This window comes from Cebus imitator, unplaced genomic scaffold, assembly GCF_001604975.1.
Source record: "Cebus imitator isolate Cc_AM_T3 unplaced genomic scaffold, Cebus_imitator-1.0 Scaffold8, whole genome shotgun sequence".
In the NCBI taxonomy this organism is placed as follows: Eukaryota; Metazoa; Chordata; class Mammalia; order Primates; family Cebidae; genus Cebus; species Cebus imitator.
The window spans coordinates 11939135-11958776 of record NW_016107323.1 but is presented as its reverse complement, the minus strand read 5'-3'; the positions used below and the strand labels follow the sequence as shown (position 1 = coordinate 11958776).

Here is a 19642-nt window from a genome sequence, read left to right as displayed (position 1 = left end):
GTGTGTGGTGTGTGTGTGTGTGTGTGTGTGTGTGTGTGTAATTTTATTTAGGGAGATGCTTGGCATCATCGCTTTATTTTGTTTTGCTTTTCCTGCCAAAAACTGTTGAAGATGCTTATGAAGGAAGAAAGGACATGAAGGGCTCCATTTTTGTGGCCACCTTTTTCATGAAAGAAATTTCCCAGATCCTTCCAGCTGAGTCTCTCTCCTTTCTCACCTGGGGTGGTCCTTGTTCTGTACCTCTCTGGGGATACCATGCTTTGCAGCATAAACGTGCATGTAGCCACTTTGTACACATATGCTCTAAGCCCTAGCCATGTTCCGACTACCAAGCTGAGCAGGTTCTCGTCCATCATCAGTCCATCCACTCCACTGGACAGGTGACCCAGCAAAATATTCAGTTTTGAGGTTTTTTTTTTTTTTTTTTTTTTGTGATTCTCAATTATAGTGACATGTCTTTTTAAAAATGTTTCTGGATGCATGCTGGTCTAAATAAACCCAAGAGAGTTCTGATGTGATTCATGACTCAGGATGGCCAAATGTCCCCTGCAAGGCTGAGTTCTCTGGGTCTTATATTTGCCTGTGACCATGGAAACACGGGCAAGAGCTGGAATGGGCGAGTATAATCAGAGAAAGTGGCAGTGAGCCAGGCAAAGCAAGCAGGGCCCATCAAGCTACCATGTCCATTGCTTCTATCTTCTAAATGTCTCTTGGAATTGCCATCAGCTTAGTGTCAGCCACTGTGAGAGCTCTGCCCTTGACACGAGCACGCGTCCCCTAAGCATTCTCCCTGCCTGCACTCTAACTCTTCCGATCCATTCTCCAGGGTCCAGCCAGAGCGATTCTTTCACAATCCAAATCAGATCATGTCACTGCTTGGGCTGGAACCCTCATAGCTCCTCATGCCCTAGATGATAGCGCCTAACAGCCCAGAGTTTCCCAAGTCCCTGTCCCTTGGCCTCTGCTCGCTGTTCTGGACTCTCTCTTGCTACACCCCGCCTCTCACTCTACTCCCCAGCTGGACTGAGCTGGCTGCTAAAAATGTTATCATCATTCTTGCCTTCAGGCCTCTGCACATGCCACCCCATGTGCTCTGAATTCACTTCAACTTAGAGTCGTGGTCAATTCCCGCTAACCCCTCCTCTTGGAAGTCTGTCCTGACCTGGCCAGGCTGGGCGGGGTCGAGTACTTCCCATACTCTCCTCAGCCTCACGTGGTGGCCCTATTTCCACAGCCATCATGCTGTACTACAAATCATAAGCTTACTTGCCTGTGTCCCACACTAGGTCCTAAGCACCATGTTCATCATTGGACCATATGCCTAGGACAGTGCCTGGCAAGGAATAGGTTCCCACGAATATGTGATGAATGAGTGGACAGAGCGAATGAACAAATTAGTTTATGTATTCACTTAACAAACACATGTGTAACAACGACCTATGATTTGGGCCTGTTCTAGAAGTTTTGTGAACCCTTATCTCATTTAATCATCACAGTCTCATGCAGTAGGCACTATTTTTTGTTCTCATTTTGCAGTGAAGGAAGCTGAGGTTAGGAAGCGTAAGTAGCTTGGCTGAATTTCAGCCCTAGAATCTGACCTCAGAGACTGCTCTGCTCCATAGAGAAACAGGCGCTAGTGAGCCTCCAGGTCTGGAACTGAGATCGCTGCCCAGTGACTAACTGAGGTGCATCCTGAGGACACAGGAAGGGGATGACAGCAAGGTGACCTACAGTCACCATTAACCAGGTCTCTAGAATTCCATACTGAGCAGAGCTGAATTTCAAATCATTAATGATCAAATGAATCTTTCCTTTAAATATATACAAACATATATTTATATTTGTATTTGAGCCTGGAAAAACATGGGCTTCATTAATATGGGAGTCCAACCCCCTGTTCATGAAAACCTACAGCAATCCTGGGAGTCAGATAAAAGTCCCAGCCTCTCCCAGTTACTACTAGATCTTCTTCCTAGAGTGCAGCTAGAAACTTAGAAACTCCAGGAGAGGCCCTTTGGTATTTGGAAGAATCAGAATATTTTAACAGGTTCTAATATTCAGGATACATTTCTAAAATCTCTGCATTTTTTCACTGTGGAGAGGTAATAATATTCTGTGATATCGTCAGCTTCTACATGTTCCAAATAAACCCGTGGTCTGATTCCTCTCCCCTTTCATCTGTTTCTATTCCCCATTCCCAAGGGATCCAGCTTAGCTCACTGGGTGATCCTCTTCGCTGGGCCACATTTCTGCCAAGCCAGGTCCCAGTTCCAATTTAAATCCATCTTGAGAATTCCTTAGCAGAGGGGTCCTTGGGCTGCTGATCTAATTTGGAGTGTGTGTGTGTGTGTGTGTGTGTGTGTGTGCAAGCGCGCACGCGCGTGTGTGCACGTGCGCACACGCGCCTACTTTCCAGCTGATGTTCTAGATTTGTCTCTTGCAGATTTGGGCTTCAGCTCTGTCTAGGGTGAACTGTCTACCTTGATTTTGTGGACTTTGGTATCATAGTCATTGGATCCAAAGGAGAGAAGCCCTTGTGACTCTAGTAAATGTCCCCTTGACTTGCTCCTCAAGAGGGCCCTGCCCTTCCAGGAAGAGACAGGCATCAAAAGCTTGGAATTTGAGATCTAAGCCCTCAGCCTCCTGGGTTGGAGCTGGCAGGTCAGTCTGTCATTTGGGATTTCTGTCCTTGGTTAGCTGGCACACAGAAGTGGCTGAGTCAATGAAAACCCCAGCAACAGGACAAAGAAATGCTACCAGGGACAATCCTATCATGCTACATAATGGAGGGAGGGGGCCATTGACGCATGCACAGGGTAGTCCCCATCTCTAGGAGAAACAGACAAGTGAGGCTGAGAAAACCTTTCAGCAAACGCTTTGCCCAGCTTAGCCAAACCCCCTTCTTGCCTCAAAACTCCAAATGCATTAGTATTTCCCCTTGCCTAGTAAGCCTCCCCAGAGAACACGGAAATGGCACCTGGGAGGTGTGTTTGAAAATAGATGTGCCTATCACATAATTATGAAAGTTCACCTAAGGGTATAATGGTTTAGAGCACATTCCTCCATGAAGTACAATGGTCAGTGCAGTGGTGTGATAGGGATTAAATCCTGTGCCAAAAAGCCCATGGTCTCAACATTTTTATTTGCATTCTTTGGGTCTTATCATTTAGGATTATGTAAAAATGACAGCTGCTTATAATTATTTGGAGGTTTGAGCTGCAGTAATTAAAAACATCTGCCTTTATCTTACTGCTACCAGACTTAACCCCGTGAGGTTGGGTCTACTGAACTTCAAAGAGGAAAGCAAGAAATAAAAGAAAACTCCACACATTACTAACAAATTTCTAGTGATTCATTTAAATGTATAACCAGTTATTCCAACAGCCTTCAAACCTTTAATTATCTTTTAAATATATATAATTTGGGACTGCTAATTAGATAGCAATTTAATGCTCTCATGGGGATTCAGATGGAAGGTCTTTCTAAAATGTAAACTCCCAAAGGAATAATCATTGGCATTCAAATGATTGAATTCTTCAGTTATTCAAATGAATGCGGGCATTTACCCAGTTGGGATTATTTGAATAGTCTGCTGTCAGATCCAGCTGTAGGGTTTTACAGGGCCCGAAACAGAAACAGAGTGAGTGTAAGGCAAGGTTATCACTCAGTTAAATCCAACCCCCCCACCCCCACCCCGGGAGACAAACAAGATGGGCTCCTTGGGAAAGCCTAACATCACTTACACAGCCCACTCAAGTCTCCAATTAGAGGCGGATGGCTCTGTTTCCTATTTTAAGGAGGAGCAAACTTTCCTGGAATTCGCAGTTATGAAAGCTCTAACGCAGTGCCTGCTTCTCAGGCTTTCTCCAAGCTGTTCTGCCTGCTATTGTCTGGGCAGTTAACATTTTAATTAATAACTCTCTCCCCCCAGCAGGCTGCCACAGATGGCGGAGGAGAAGGTTTCATTCTGCCTTGAGCTCCCACTTCCTGTGTATTCCTACCCCCATTGAGATGGTCCTTTAAATTATATAAAGATGTGCATCACATAGAGAAAAGCAATTGATCAATCAGATGACACTAGGCAATGATGGAAGCCAGTACTCACATCCCAGCCTCGCAATAGGGCTAGGGTCTGCATTCCTGAGCTGGGGCTAGTAGCTAGCAGCTGAGGCCCATTTCCCCCACAAGGGGAAGGAGGTGCAGACAAATCTATAGGAATTTTTAAGAGATCATTATTCAACACTTCGCCTGTAATTACATTTTGATGAGGTTTTTATTGCTAATTCATCATCCAAGATAGGGCATTCTAGATATGAAATTAATCTAGTAGAAAAAAGGTCAGAGTGTGTCCTGTGAAAAGGAAAGCCTTTTCCTCATCAAATCCTTTCTTCAAATAAGAAAGCAGCTGAAAATCCTATCTCTAAATCAAATTTCCTTAAAGTGCCTACTCTCAATTATTAATAACATAAAGCCAAGGCTCCTTGGTACCCCTAAAAGCAAACATGGATTCCCCGAGCAGACTGGTGTGTTAGGAATACATGCTCGGGAGCCTGAAATAGAATGGGAAGCACGCCCAATGCTGTGGTGTTAACGTAAAAGCCTATGTGAGCGCACTCAACACTGCATTCGAAGCTCTAGTCTACAGCAAATCAATTTTTGCAGAGACATATCAGCCTGCTGGTGTCTTGGCTTGAATTCTCTCAGAAAATGTCCCTGAGAACAGGATTCAAGTGCAAAGTTTTTATTTACAGGGATTCCCAGGAAATACTCGCAGGGACATGGCAACGTGATTCAGAGATGGGAGGGCAGCCAACACAAGGTGCAAGCGTGTTACCACTGTGGGCAACTGTGGTGTGATCCCATCAGGGAACTCTGGGAGCCGGTGTAAAACACACACCTCAGAGACACCCCACCTCAGAGGGGCAGTCTTTGACTCGGAGGGGCTAATTCCTCGCCATGTCTGGTCTGCTGCATGCCTGGGAAGAAGGGACTGCAGAAGCCAGAGAAAGCCTCTACCTCGGTGCTAGCAGGTATGAGCCATGCTTGCATGCACAGGAATGGTCAAGGCAAAGTGGAGGAAACGGGGCAGTATCAGCAACTACTTCAAGACAGGCAGCCTCAAAGAGGAATTTGTCAACAAAACCTGGGTCACCTTCCCTTCTTTGAAAATCTGGCTGAAATCTATGAACAGATTCCAGAACCCAGTATAGTCACCATTCCCATACCTCAGGGTCTCGCACACACTGTTCCTTCAGCCTGGACCAGTCTCCACAGTTTTTCTCATCCCCTGGACTCCACTGAAAACATCATCCTGGCTGGGCGCGGTGGCTCAGGTTTGTAATCCTGGCACTTTGGGAGGCTGAGATGGGCAGCTTGCCTGATCTCAGGAGTTCCAGACCAGCCTGGACAACATGGTGAAACCCTGTTTCTGCTAAAATACAAAAAGTCAGCCAGGCATGGTGGTGGGGCCTGTAATCCCAGGTACTCAGGAGGCTGAAGCACGAGAGCTGCTTGAACCCAGGAGGCGGAGGTTGCAGTGAGCTGAGATCTTGCCACTGTACTCCAGCCTGGGCAACAAAGTGAAACTCTGCCTCAGAATCAAAAAACCAACCAACAAGCAAAACTCATCATCCTTAAGAAAGGGTCTCCCTGACCATCTAACTAATGCAGGTACCTCTCCCTACTTTCTGTTTGCTTTTTGTTTCTTTTGGAGAGCTTATCCAAAATATGTAGTATGTCTTATTTATCAGTTTGTTTATGAACTTTAAAAAACCGTATCTTCTCTATGAGAATGAAAACACCAAATAAAGGGACAATGTTATCTACATTATCACTAGATCTTTGGCATCTCATAGAGCGTCTGTCACATTTGTCTGTAAGTGTTCCACAGACAAATGCCATGTGAGGGAAGAAGGACAGGAGGGAGGGAGGGAAAGGTGGGAGGAAAAAGGAAGGGAGGAAGGGTTCCAGTCACACACAGTGAACAAGTCACCCATGCAGGTATCTGAAGGGTCTTCTGCCGCTCCCAGGTGTGCTGGACTGTGGCCTCAAAGTTACAGGCTGTAAGCCAGCTCCCTGCAGGCTTCCCTAGCTACCCAGTGCACAGCAAGACACCAGGTCCTTTCCCAAATTCTCCTTCTTGTGAGTACTTTCAACCTTGGTGCTAGATAACATAGTTTCATTGTGTGCTCGATTTCCTATATGTGGGTTTTCTCTCATCATTTGTCATTCCACCTCCTTTGCCAGGTACCTTGCCAGGCCCTGGATATACAAAACTGAACAAAACACAGTTTCATCAGTGTCTTCATGTTACTTAGAGTGCAGAAGAGCAGACATCTCAAGATATTTCTGCAACCTAGTGGGGAGACCAGGCTCAAAGGTTCATGTAAGAAGACCTGAGGAATGGGTACAGACCCCTCTGGGGATGAAGGGGAGGCTAAGAGGACTAAAGTTTTATGAAGGAGGGGTGACAGGGCAGCGGTGGTGGCGTCAGACTGTGAGCTCCTTGACAGTAGGGGTCAGAGCCACACCCAGCAGTGGCTTCCAGACTTTGGGATTCATGGTTGGATGAGTCAGGCTGCTCTGGTTGTCAGCAACAGATAACAATTCTTAATCACTTGAGCAGAAGGAGAGTTTATTAGAAGGGAATATGGGAATTCTCCACTCCCACTACAATGGGAGATAGACAGATAGATAGATAAATAAATCAACTGATAGAGGGTCCTCATTTTTCCCTTTTCTTTTTCCAACTCTTTCTTCCTTCCTTCCTCCCTCCTTTCCTTTTCTTTGCATTCTTCCATATTTCCTTTCTTCTCTCTCTCTTTCCTTCCTGGCAGAGTAATGACTGTGAAAGACAAACCTTCTATGTATCTTACCTTCGTATCAGTCAGGGCCGCAGCAGGAAGCACCCGGTATACTCGAGCTGGCAAATTAAGGGGGGTTTATTAAAGAGGCTCCTGGAAAGGCCTGGGTAGGGTGTAGGAAACAACAGGAAATGCTGCAGCGTTCTGAAGCTAGAAACAGCAGGGCGTTCCCACCTGTCCACATGAAGGGCCAGAGGGAGAAGCAGGTGCTGGAGCCCAGAGAGAAGAAGACTTATGTGGCTTTAGATGGGGTGCAGCCAGTCCCAGAGGACCCAGGGGTGAACACACAGCCCGACTCCCCTGCCCTCTCTCCATTTCCTGCGAGTGTCTTTCCCTTGGCAGACCCTAGAGTCGCAGCCCAGAGCAGAGGGGCCACTGCTGTGTTCCGTACAGGGGGGCATCTGGGGGCCAGGAGGATGTCTGGAGAGACTGACGGATGCTCTGCAGCCCAACCTGGCATTTTGTCAAAGAACCTGAAGACACAGCTTCAGGATTAAGGGACATTCTTTCAGTTGAGTAAGTTTAATTTTATAAAGAAACTTCATTGTCCTACAAAGCAAGCAAGAGGGACCCAGAAGAACTATGAGCTCACAGAGGAGGTGGGTAATTGTCTATAGCTGTCTTCTTGGTTTCTCTTCTGAAAACTGACCAAATTTACTTTCTGATTGACATTCCTTAGCTTAAGCATCAGTGAATATCGTTTTTGCCCTTCAAATATGTATTTACTAATTTAATTTTTAAAATCATTATTATATATAGGGCATCTTCACATACAGTCAAAGCCCCTCAGTGCTGAGCACTCCATGCAGGAGGCGATGAGAACCGGCCCAGGCAAGACACCCAGGGTCCTCGGCACAGGGCCTGGCCTGAGACCCGCGGTGACGGCAGCGTTGTGACCCCCGGTCGCCTGTGTGCTGCCGTGTGTGGCACCCAGAGGGGATTCACAAGCACGCTGCCCGTAATCAAAAAATACCTGTGGGATTGATTCCATACACCATCAATCCCTTGAGTGTTCAAGCACACACCTAGTCACAGAAGTGAGGGGCAAACGACTGGGGTTCTGAGTTCTCCAGGTCTGCAGAAAGGGCGTAGCTCCCACCCAACAGAAATGCCAGCACTTGCTGACTTCTTCACCCTCAGCGTCACCAGAAGTAAGCCTTCCCCTCAGCACTACAAAGTGTCCAATTGTGTCCAGACCGGGCAGCGTGGACGGTGCCCTCACCAATTCCATCAGGAAGAAAGCACGCAAGGCTCTGTTTTCTTTTCTTTCTTTCTTTTTTTTTTTTTTTTTTTTTTTGACCAAATGATGTATTTCCAAAAGAACAGGCTTGCTACAAGGGGGTCACACAGTCTTGTTTGTTTTTTCTCAGAGAACGCCCTCCTCTGAGCAGATACACTTACTAAGCCTCTGTTAATTCTTTCTTTGAAACTAAACGAAATGGACTCAGACCAGGCCTAGGCTGCAGTCGCCGGGGCTCTGTTCAGAGAATGTGTGCTGGCAGCGGCTGGCTCTGAGTGGGGACAGGGCACTTGACAGTGCCCGCACGCCACCTACTGGGCAGTCTCTTTCAGTTCAGCAGCAGCCTGAGAACAGATCCCTGCATTAGGGGACCACGGAAAGGTCCAACACCTCCCCCTCGCCCCCGGCTGTGGCCAGCAGAATGCATGGTCCTGAGATGAGAGGAAGAAGTCATGCCTGGTCTGGCCTGAGGTCAGTAGTCCTGGGGAGAGTATAGGGTGTCTGCTGAGTGCAGTCCTCCCCCACCGCCTCTGGGAAGGCCTCCTGCATCTCAGGGCACCCTTCCTCCAGGGAAAAGCAGAAGCTTTTTTTTTGAGCCCATAGTTCTTCTTGGTCCTTCTTACCACAGGGGAACCGCTGCTTTGTGTGATGAGCTTCTTGTGGGCAGAGACACCCTTCTACCTGCTTCTGTGTCTCCATCAGCTAGCACAGTGCTGGACTCAAGGACATCCGAGGAATGCTTGCAGCCAAGCAGGAGGGGATAGGGAGGGGAGAAAAGAAAAGGGAGCTTAGCCAACCACACTTTTGTTTCTGCACCCAATGTAGCAAGGACAAATGTGTGGTGAATGAAAGTGTGTTACCTGCACTTCTCATTTATTGTAAGAAACTGGTACCCAGACATCTAATCATCAGCGTCATTCAAACATACTCCAGATCATTCACCAAATATTTGCTGACTACCCCTTTGTGTAGCAGCAAAGTCCCAGCTATCCACAAAGGACCACAGGGGAGAAAAACAATAGACGTTTTCCAAGAGTGATGAGTGCTCAAAAAACAAACTAAAGCAAGGGACGTTGGGGGGGCGTACGGCTCCTCTGGGTGGGAGCAGGGATGCTTCTCCGAGGTGAAATTCAAGCTAAGAAGCGGAGGATGAGAAAATGGCAGTAACAGGTGTATCTGGGACAAGACTTTAGGTAAAGAGTTGAGCCCAAGAATTTAGAGCAGGAAGGAGCTTGGGGTTTATGGGGAATAGATGAAAGGACCCGCTATTTCCTCAGTTGTAGAATTACACAGTTATATAAAAATCCCATTTAAATTCCACATCTAAATTCTTTGGAATTACACAGAATCTCTTCTCATGATCCATTGCTTCAACTAAGTCAGTTGGACTTAGGTAAGGATCTAGGAGTGCGCCTACCTTTTTAAACCCTGATTTAAACCAATGGTTGATATGCACTGTCTAGTTAGGATGTAACACATATTCACATGTGTCCACGGGGATGTCCACTTAGTTCCATACAAGATGACTAAAGAGTGAGAATATTTACACTGATTAGCATGTCTATGTATCAATCCATGGATTTAATAACCTTCCATGAGGCCCATCTATAACCGACGTACATTAGCAAACATGAACTGCCCAGGCATCCACAGAGCAAAGAAGCAGAATCCATGTTTGGAATGGGGTAAGGGCAGTCCAGAGTGACACAGGAAAGGCTAGTGTCATGCTGGGACCCAGGCTGTGGAGAGCTGGTGGTGGAAACATCAATATAAAATTCCAGAGGGGATGCGAGGATTGTTAGGTTAGGAAGATGATGCAGTTATCTGCAGAATTTAAACTCGCTAAATAGTTAATCTGAGCTTTCCAGAAGAACAGAAATGGCTTTGACATCAAAATATTCTGATTTAGATGACGTAAGAGCTCGGGTTCACCCAGTGTGGTTGCTGCTTTCCACGCACTGGCCTCCACGATACGGTTGGGTTATGGAAGTTTGGATGGCTCAGGAGTGAACATACATGGCTAGAATAGCCAGAGTTTCCAGGCCAAACTATGGAGCTCATCTGCCCTTCAAGTCAAGGCCCCTTGAATTCTGGGCAAACTCCCACTTCCACTCCTGGACACTGAAGAGGCTACAAACTGAGAGTGAGGAGTGGTGGCCATAGCAGAGGGGAACTGGCCACTGACTGTTGGCTCAGACTTCCAGGATGGCACAGTGATAGGTGTGGTTGTGGCAACAGAGCCAGTTCTAACCTGCTTTAAGGAAAGAAGAGGTCCTATAATCCATTTTATCTAGAAGGGTCCAGAAAGTCCGGTCACACTCTAGACCCATGCTGCCCCTTAGGGGGGCCACAGCCACAGGAGGGTCTTGAGCACCTGAAACGTGGCTAGTCTGAATTGAGATATGCCATGTAAGATACACATCAGATTTCAAAGATTAGTATGAAAAGAAGGTAAAATATCACATTAATAATTTCTATATTGATTATATATTGAAAGATTGATATTTTAGATATACTGGGATAAATAAAATATATCCTTAAATTTAATTTCACTTGTTTCTTTTGTACTCTTGTAGATGTGGCTACTAGAAAATTTGAAATTACATAGGCAGCTTCTTTTTGTGACTTGCACTATATTCCTACTGGACAGCATTAAGTCTAGACAGATTCTGATGGTCATCGCCCCTGTGATTACCGTGGTATTGGTCCATATGGCTGCAGACACCAGGCGTCCCAGTCACTCCCACCCTCCAACCACTGAGCCTCCCATTTCCTGAAGAACCCACACAGCAGAGTGAGCTTAGTACATCTAATGTCACCGGGGTTAAGGCTCCCGGTTCTGGCACTTTCTAGCTATGTGATTTGGGAGACACCACCATATGACTCGGTGCCTCGGCTTCCGGTTCTGTAACCTGGGGATGTTGACCTTCGTCTTAGAGAAGCCCGGCTGCTCAGCCCAGTACTCACAGTTGTCCTCACTTCACCTCCAGGCTGCTGCTAGATACGTCTTCCACCTGGACCTCCCCTCGATTTCATCCTTCCCTTATGCCTCTAGGCCTTTCCAAGGCACATAATATCCTAGCCTCGCTGTTCAGTCAGTCAATGACGAAAAGCATTAACACAAGTGAAACACTTAGACTAGCTCCTATCCCATAAAAAGCAATCATTGAATGTTAGAAATATACTAAGACCAAAAACAACAAATAAAAAGTGCATCTGCTCGGTGTCCACGGTTACTGATACACGTATCTTATCCATCCTATTAGACCTCGAGTCATCTGAGGCAGGGCACACCTCTGTGACCTCTCCAAGCAGCTTGCTGGAGCCTCCAACATAATGAACGTCCAGTGTGTATTGAAGGACAGAATGTGAATTTCTCTCCATCATTTTTACCTTCCATCTCATCCACTACCACATATGTGACCCATGTGACTGGCAGATTTTCATCCCGAATAAAATCTCTCCAGGATCCTTCCCCATCTACTGGGCTTGCAGACACAGAGAAAACAGCTCTTGGCCAATTTCAATGCAGGCTTCATGGAAATGAGCCCTAAATTTTGCCTGCCCGAGGCTCCTCTGTGGAACCCTGCCATTGCAGGCGGCTGCTGAAAAGGAACCTCCTTTGTGTTCTCCCGTCAGTTTGACCAGGTCCGCATTCCAGACCTCCTCCTTGGGGAAAGGAAATCAACTTAGCTATCCCTTTATTCTAAAAGGTAGGGACAGGTGGATGACCAAAACCTCCAGAAAGATACATATCATGCTAAAGGCTGCACCTCCACAGTCCTACCTCCCCCATTCCAATTTGGGCAAAAGGATGCCACAAACCACCACGGCACGTGTATACTGTGTAACAAACCTGCACATTCTATATCAGTACCCCAGAACTTAAAGTATAATCAAAAAGAAAAAAAGAAAAGGAGATCTATTCAGGGCTCCATATTCTAAGAAAAATTCATAAAGCTCTCAAATACAAAGAAATATAAAGAGCAAGAAAACAAAATCTAGTCTGTAACTAAACCTTAAAATACTTGTAGCCTGAATGTTAAAGAACGGTTACGATCAAACAAACCTTCCAGGCGCATCATGATGACGCGAAGCATTTCTCAAGATCAAGCGCATTTAATCACTCTTGCTGTGCTGTTGTTCCATTCCCCACCTTGAGAACAGGTGCCAGCCCCCATTCATGGTGCAGTTCCCCGACCCCCTTGAAGATGACTGTATCAGTCTTCAGTCTAACATAGGACCGAGCCACACCAGGCACAAGGGCAATGCTTGCTGAACCAACATCAGTTAATGTATCAGGAAGTCACAAGCTGGTGGCGAGGACAGAGTGGTTGAGAAACCCTTGGAGGAGGACTAAAGAGGCCCCAGAGATTGCAGAGGAGCATTGCTTCAGCAGCTTTGCCGGTTAAACCAAAGTGAGTCCGCTGAGTAAGGCCCCTACATCTGAGCTGTTCTTGGAGACACTTCATGATTCACACCCAAATCACACAAGATTAAAGAAAATACTGGATAAAATTGAGCCAAACATTAAGTTCAGGGGAAAGATTTTATAGGACAAATCAGAAAAATATTGGTACTGTGCTTCAGAGAAACCCACCTCTTTCCTCTGGCTGGAGGGGCTGAAACAAACTCCATGGCAGATGGAGAGGGAACAGGAGTTATTTTAAGTCAGCTTGCCCTGTCTTCCCCGTGCTGGCCACAACCCCACACTCGCACTCACTGTGCTAATCTGGCAGCCTTGGCGAGAACTGAGGGGAACGTCCATTTGTAATAAGGATTCGATTATATGGCTGGGCTTGGGAGGAGGCAAACGGGGTTTGAATGAGGATTCCCTCCCCGAGCTAGCCAGAGAAGCTGCTAGCAGTTGGCTGTTCCTAGCCATGCCTGAGAACTCTGGCCAGGGTGGATTTATGCCCCGTGAAGACACTGGATTTCCAGGGTAAGTTCACAAGTCATTCACACCCTCCAGAAGAACCTAAAGTCAAAATGAAGCTGGTTTTAGAGGATCCCTTCACTTACTCATCTACTGAGTCCCTACTCTGTGCTGAGTGGACTGGTGGTTAAGGACGGAGGGGAAGCAGGGATAGGTGAACAAAACAGAGACAAACACAGAACTTGTGCATGCCAGAGCCATGGCGCATTCATGCTGGCTGGCTCTTACCTATCATTCTTTAGCTACTGTGGCTTCTAGTGCTATTCTTATCACCACCTTTGAAACAAACAACCTTGGTTTCTTCACATGGTAGGACTCACATAGACATCGAGTACAAGTTGTCTGCTTGTCCCCTAGACTACAGTTGGCCAAGCTTGCCACGGAACCAAAAAGAACACTGAGGGTATATGTATCCGATCCCTTCCCAATGTCTATCACAAAAACCTGAATCACTTGAATAATCAAAAAGTGTTCTTTAGGTTGCCTCTCTAAGCATCCATTACCACCATGTTCTTCCCATCTTTACAGAAGCTGAGGACAGAACAAGAGAAAACAAAGAACATAAACAGGATATCCAAATAACCACTACTGCCTCTGAGGTACCCTGGGGCCTGCTTTTCTGCACCAGATCCTCTGTTTGCATTATCTCATTCACTCTGACAACAAGCTATGATCAAGGCACTATGGTTATGGCAGGATTATAAGAGAGAAGTGCAGCTCAGAGAGCCTGTGTCACTTGCCCAAAGTCACACAGTGCAGATGTAGCAGGACTAGGAGTTGAGCTTCACCATGTGACGCTGGAGGTGAGTCCCTCCCACTTTGCTGTGTCTTTTGCTCAGAAAGAAAATGCAGAACTCAAGTGAGAGCCAACGTACACTTACTGACCACATTCAGATGGGTTAATTCATGTAATGCTTAATGGTTGGTATCACCCTAAACTACTTCTAAGTATCTGATGGCCTTAGGGTCAGAGACAGATGAATGGAACAGATGACCAGCTGGTCTGATCATTCCTTATGTTCTTGTCATAGATCAACTACAACATGGTTCATGCTGTTTGGATTCTCACAAAGAGAACATGGGGCATTTGTTTGGGCTATACCATGTATGGCGTGGCCGAATGCCTAGCAACCACCACTTTTGACTCTAGCAACCACCACTTTTGGTGTGTCAACAGAACAGCAGTGGCATGTGTTTACAAGCATCTGTACTCTTAGGAGATGAACAGCATCAATGGGGTTGGTCTGCTTTTCCAAGAGCCTTTCAGCCGCCCTCTCAGTGGCCAAAGCTCTGGAGAGTACATCAGATGGACTATTTACAAACACACCATTTGCTTCATGGCCAGGAGATATAAAAGACTGCTAGGTAAATGTTTGTTGGCAAAGCACTGTGGGGACCAGTTCACACTGTGAGTCGACTGTGTGGCAAATTTTCATTGACACAGAGAGAAGGATGCTACCTTGGTGACTTCTGACATCTGATTCCATTTTGTTTTTCCTTTAAATGATAGGAAATGATAAATAGGAAATTAATCCATTTACTGGTAGGAGATTCAGGTTTGATTATTTTATTGACTCTGTTCCTTTCCAATTTGGAATAAATACATACTAGGAGCCCATATTCAGTCACACAAGCTAGTAACTTCTCCTTCTTCCAACAGTGATGTCAACTGGGCAACCTGGGAATGGGTAATGTGTTAAGATTGTTTTAGACTTCCATATGTCCATAGACTTAAATGTCTTTAAAAAGACAGCAGCTTTTTCAATCAGACTTTTCATTACTTCTGACTTACATTTGGAATTAGCCATCTAGCTAATTTTGTTTTTTTCTGATAAAAAGATTGTTGAAATTGAGTATTACCATAAGTCCCATCTTAAAGCATGCATATGGCATCCACATGATGTGGTCATGATTCCATTAATACCAGGGCGATTAGAGCAAAGTTGGATGATGATGGAGCTCTCACATGAACTGCTTCTAAACAATGATGCAAGCGAGAAGTGAACTGGTCCCCACAATGCTTTGCCAACAAACATTTGCATAGCAGGCGCTGCCACTACTTTCTCATTCTGATGAATGGGAAAAGATGGGTGGCATGGATGGGCATGTGTGCATTTGTGTGTGTGCACATAGGTACGTGTGTGTTTACTGATTGCTAATGAAAATAATCTATACTTTCTTAATTTTAAAAAACACTGTTCACTGCATTACTGTTTATACTTCTATATCTTTTTAAAAAATTAGATAAACACACGCAAACCCAAAGGGATGCACTTTTTTCAACACACTGCAACTAGTCCGGGGGTGGCAAACGCATGGCACCCTCATGGCCAATGCCTCTCTAGAGCCCACAGGAGGCACCTGTCGGTGGATTAGGAACCGACCCGAGAAGCCTGGCCGCCAGCTCAGGATCCTCCTCAACACAGTGCTCCGGGCAGCCTTGCCCAGGGATGTGGGTTGACACTACCATGCGCTATTTTGGATTTCTCCTAACCCCACTCACTTCAGAGAGAGTAAAAACAATGTTGAGAGAATGAAAAGTGGCTTACAAATCGGTTCACCAAGCAATGACGTAGGCAGGAAATAGAGAAAAATCTCAGCTGCTTCAATTTAACAAAAAAGCTATTGAATGGCTTCTATGCATGAGGCTTAAGCAGTGTAATGTGGGGGCAAATCCCATTGTAATAAGTTTTCAGGGATCTTGGGTCTAATTTGTTGCATCAAATTAGAGTTGGAGTAAGTGGGTCTAGAGCCAGAGTATGAGTGTCTATGTATTACATACAGGGACCTGTTATGATAGCTTTCACGCTGTCTAGAGTTAAAAAAACTTTCCATATGTTGGCAGATGTGAGACAGCTAAATAAGTAAATGCATATAGCCATATATGGCTTTATATATATGAAAGCATGATGGTAAATATATTTATCCAACAGTAGGTGTCAAAATACCAGTTATAAATGCTATAACAATCTTTACAATGCTATGAATTGAACAGCTTTTTAAAAGTGAAAACTGCAGCAAAGTGTCATCATTGTTGAATTGAAGGAAATCTTTTAAAATGATAAAAGACGAAATGCAGAAATACATAATTTCTCTTACCAGCGGCCTGAGTTCTGGATGCGTCAGGATATATCCATTATTTGTGATTGCAAAGGCATAACCGTGAATCCCTAACTGTAAGAGGAAGCAAGAGAGAAACCTTCATTAGCGTGCTCCCTGGTGAAATTCACAAAGCATAAAGCGGCTCGGCATTTAGTAATTTACAGCTTAAACTTGGCATTCATAACCCTTATCAGCACAATACTTCATTAAAATGAATGCAAGGCACTGATCCCTGACATTTGGTGGAAATGAAGACCTGTCACAGGATAAGCTCAACAAATAGCACAATTCAAAATGTCACATCCCCACATTGGCATCCAAGGGCTTTATTCTGATTTATTTAAAACAAAAACAATTACTTTTTTTTTTTTAACAAGAAATGGCTAATGTTTCTGGAAAGACCCTATGTTCAAGTGCACAGAACTTTATCAATGGTGGTGTCTTCTCTCTGCCTGAAATAAGGAAAGAGGGGTCCCCACGCTGCCTCACTCCTAGACTTCCTATAATTCCACGCCCACAGGGGCCGTCTCAAATTGGCTCTCCCCCAGGCTGCCATTTTCCATATTTCTTCAAAGATAAAGTATTTCCCCACCCCTGCCCCAGCCTACACAGGAGCCTGGCAACCCTTTTCATATCCTTTCGTCTTCGAATTGTGTGGCTGCCTAGCTTTTCCACACATGCTTCCATCAACACAAAGCCCGGGTAATTTTCTATGCAGAGCCTCACTTAATTTATGTTTTCTGACTAAATGGGACTATGGGAAATAGTTTGTGAGCAATGAAATGTTTTATTAGCTTTAAAAAGTATGTAATCAAATTTAACACTGCACTTATTTAAATAATAATCCCGGCTTTTTGACAATATTTCTATTACACAGTTGACTGCACCCATTGGCTACAATAAATTTACCTACAAATCATTCATGTATTAAAACGGCCTCTGGCATAAAACCCATACTGATCTGTCTCTCTGAAGAAAGAAAATGTAACCCAGTTTTGCCAGAGCAGTGAAAGGGGAGAAGAAAAAAGAAATCCTCTATTTTTTTTTTTTTTCTGAGGAGTTACTTCACAGTTCTGAGCCCCACTGTTAATTTTCTTTAATTTCTCTGCCACTCACATTCTTGAATATGATACTATTAAATGATCCAGACAACAGAGTTTACAAACCAGGAATGACCCTGTCTGCTTGTTAGCTTAACGTCAAGGTGATGTGAAATTAACTTCAGAGAATTTAACATTGGCAATTAAAAGTTTCCGTTGCATTACATAAAGCAAATATGCAGGTGGTAGTCAAGGGCAACAGACGTCTTCTCTTGGAGTTACCTTGCACAGCAAGTCTGAATAAGATTCTACTTGAATCTAATGATAAAAGTATATTTCATTATGTTGTGAAAGATAAACCAGAGATTTCCTATCCTTTGAGATGTATATCGTCTCTTTCATCTTGTCTCTTGGAAAAATGTCAGACACCATCAACACTGCATTAATTACCATTATTATGTTTCAGTTTAAGATGGACTAGAAGGGTCAAAAAAAAAAAAAACTCTGTGAGTTTGGCTTTTTCCATTAAAGGCAAAAATGATACTTGATTGGGAATTTGAACTCGAAATTAAACAAAACAAATAATATTTTATAGTCAGCTCATGTATTCAGCACCTTCTTAATGTATATTACTTGGGTTCTTCTTGTGCTTATGAGAAGAAATACTCAAAAGAAGTCAGGACTCCTATTAAGGCTGTAGTTTTCTTTTATAGTACTTATCAAAATTATAAAAATCGATTCTTGGTGAGGCTGAGTATACGTAATCAAGACTTTTGATTATTTCATATGTGCATCCCCTAACAGAATGTAAGTTCCATGAGGGAAAAGGTCCTACCATGTAGTTAAAAATATATGGCGGGGTGGTTGGGATGGAGAGAAGATGGGTAGGGGAAGGAGAAAGAGAAAAAGATGGAAGTAGGGAAACAATAAAAGAAACTGCATTTCGTGTAGATTCTACGCAGCTTAGCTAAACTCTCCGCCTCGTCCCCCAGAAGGCAGAAGCTGAGCTCATCTCCCTGTCCCAATGTCCTGCCTTCATTGTCTGACTGCCACCTCCGTTTCCTTATTGCCCCTTCATGCCTCGCCCCACTGCACTCTGCCTTTGCCCTCCCTCCACCACCAAACATGCCATGGAAATTCTTTCTCTATGATTGCAGTGGTCTCTTCACTGCCAAACCCTATAGGGTTTCCTCCCCTGAATCTTCCTGCTTTTGTTAGTTCATTGCTTCCTCCACATTATTCCCTCAGTTTCCGGGTCCCATACTCCTCCTCTTCATAGGATCTTTGTCCTTCACTCATTCCTCAAGTACTCATTTTCCCTGAGATTCTGTCCCCAGTAGCCCTTGTCTGTCTTAGCTGTCCTCTCCCTCAATAAGTTGCCGCGACCACCTCTGTGCTGTTGCTCTTTAGATCCCTGCTCTGGCCTTGGTCTCTCCCTTCAGTGGCAATCCAAGTATCCAGAAGGGTAGTGGTCATCTCTTCTTGGCCATCCCTCTGGCACCTCACACCCAGTCACAGTGCAGTTCCTCTGAAGCTGCTCTTCCTCCTCCTCCTCCTCCCTCTCAGTAGGCGGCACCACGACCCACACAGCCCCCCGACTTAGAAACTACAGCATCAGTAGTATGAAATTCTCCTAATGTTCTTTTTCCAGGTCTGCTCCAATTCAATCCTGCTACCCAACTGTACCACTACTTTATTAATTCAACAGATTTCCACAATGGTCCTGACTTTCTTCCTGCCTCAGAGCTTGATCCCAACAAAATCATCCACCAGGTTGATCCAAGTCACAGGTAACTGACCATGTTGCTTTCCTTTGTAACAGCCACTAACAACCCCTTTCATGTGGAAGACAGATCCACAGGCCTGCCCATCAGGTCTCTCTGGGGTCCGGTCCCCACCTGGGTACCCAGCCCTATCTCCCTCCGCTCACTGCCACTCAGGGCGCACGGGAGCAATGACTCCCCTGCAGTCTTCTCTCCCAGCCAGACCTTTACTCGCACATGCCAGCCACTCGCAGCATCCCCCCTCCCCTCTCCCTGTGGCTAATCCTCAGCCATGCTATAAGCTCAGCCTTAGATCATCTCCTGTAACAAGGCCCTTCTGACTTGCTCTTTTTCTTTTTCCTTTCCATCCCATCATCACTATGTTTACCCTAGCACCTGAAAATGCTACATTTGGCCAGGCACAGTGGCTCATGCCTATAATCCCAACACTTTGAGAGGCCAAGGTGGATCACCTGAGGTTAGGAGTTCGAGACTAGCCTGACCAACATGGTGAAACTCTGCCTCTACTAAAAATACAAAAATTAGCCAGGCATGGTGGCACATGCCTGTAATCCCAGCTACTTGGGAGGCTAAGGTAGGAGAATCGCTTAAACCCAGGAGGCAGAGGTTGCGGAGAACCGAGAATTCACCGCTGCATTCCAGTCTGAGCAACAGAGTGAGAGTCCGTCTCAAAAAAA

General features: G+C 45.2%; 1 protein-coding gene across 2 annotated transcripts in view; it reads right to left on the bottom strand.

The window, feature by feature from the left end:
• Window positions 1-19642, bottom strand: part of LOC108314525 (voltage-dependent calcium channel subunit alpha-2/delta-3) — an 823636-nt gene that overhangs the window by 222459 nt on the left and 581535 nt on the right. For both annotated transcript variants that reach the window (XM_017543458.2, XM_037743848.1), the window contains one exon: window positions 16139-16213. In XM_017543458.2, coding sequence (XP_017398947.2) covers window positions 16139-16213 — 75 coding nt within the window. The remainder of the gene's footprint in view (window positions 1-16138; window positions 16214-19642) is intronic.